At 38.8% G+C, this 1,439-nt stretch overlaps 1 protein-coding gene across 1 annotated transcript; it reads right to left on the bottom strand.

Moving 5' to 3' along the window:
* Window positions 1–221: 221 nt before the first annotated feature.
* On the bottom strand, window positions 222–620 carry LOC139855031 (uncharacterized). Its single transcript, XM_071844293.1, has one exon. It carries the CDS (start codon window positions 618–620, stop codon window positions 222–224), a length of 399 nt encoding a protein of 132 aa, XP_071700394.1.
* Window positions 621–1,439: the final 819 nt, after the last annotated feature.

Here is a 1,439-nt window from a genome sequence, read left to right as displayed (position 1 = left end):
TGAAACGAAAAACTATAAAAATATTTCATAAACTTTGAGTATTTCGCAAACAAAATTTCGCATATTCATACAAGTGCCTACTTTTTAAATTTTTACAAGTGTGATCAAGACTTGCAAAAATTAAAAATAAAAACACATAACAAGAGTATCAAGCATAGGCCTTCCCACCAATTTCACACTTTGCATACGTACAACTTAGCCTTCATATGATTTTTGCAAAGTTAAGCATAATATCGCTTTAATAAAGCAGCATGCCATGCATTAGGTAAAGTTCGCCCTTCCACATCTGCAAGCTTATAAGAACCTGCCGCATTAATTGCCACAACTTGATAAGGACCCTCCCAGTTAGGTCCTAATTTGTCAAGTTTTTCTGCTCTGCTTGCATCATTATTTTGCAACACCCATTCGCCAACGTCAAAAGACAAAGCACGCACTCTTTTGTTATAATACTTGGCAATTTGCTGTTTGTTATTTGCCTCTCTGATAGCAGCCATTAACCTTCGCTCTTCAATGAAATTCAAATTCTCACCCAATGCATCATCGTTTGCTTCTTCTTCAAATTTAGCGACTCTATGCGTTGGCACAAGAATTTCAGCGGGTATTACTGCCTCACAACACATTGGGTAATTCATCTACCCAACCAGTTCGCTTTTCGCATAACCTCTTTTTAATACCGCTTACAATATCACGATTGGTTACTTCGCATAAACCATTAGCCTGTGGATGCGCCACTGATGTAAAATTTTATATTATATTCAAATCAGTGCACCATGTCTTAAAAGTATCTTTCGCTATTTGTGCGCCATTATCACTAACCAACTCATGCGGAATACTGAATCTGCAGACAATGTATTCCCACACAAAGTTTCGCACTTGAACACCAGTGATAGTGCGAACCGCCTTAGCTTCAACCCATTTTGTAAAATAATCAATTGCTACAATCAGAAACTTGACATTTCCAGGTCCTGCAAGAAATGGCCCTACAATGTCAATAGCCCACTTGTGAAATGGCCATGGCGAATTAACAGGAATCATATCATGCCTTGGCATCCGATTCTGCGAGCATGCCTTTGGCAACTTTTACATAGCTTAAAAATTTTTGCAACATCTCGATACAGGGATGGCCAAAAGTAACCCATCCGCATAATTTTTGCCGCAATAGTTTTATAGCCTGAATGCAGTGCACAAGAGCCGCTATGTACTTCTTCAACTATCATTTCTGCCTCAATTGGTTCAACACATCGCATTATTGGACCGCAGTATGATTTGCGATATAAAATATCATTTTGAATGATATACATTGGTGGTCGCTCTCTTACTAGGCGAGCTTCGCGCTTATCACTTGGCAAAACATCACTGCGAATGTATTGCAGGATTGGTTCCATCCAATTTGGATGGTCCTCTTCAACAGACACAACCATTAAGTCGTTATCTATTGA

Source organism: Rutidosis leptorrhynchoides, chromosome 6, assembly GCF_046630445.1.
Source record: "Rutidosis leptorrhynchoides isolate AG116_Rl617_1_P2 chromosome 6, CSIRO_AGI_Rlap_v1, whole genome shotgun sequence".
Lineage (NCBI taxonomy): Eukaryota > Viridiplantae > Streptophyta > Magnoliopsida > Asterales > Asteraceae > Rutidosis > Rutidosis leptorrhynchoides.
Note: the sequence above shows the minus strand (reverse complement) of the source record. Positions and strands in the feature narration are given on the sequence as shown.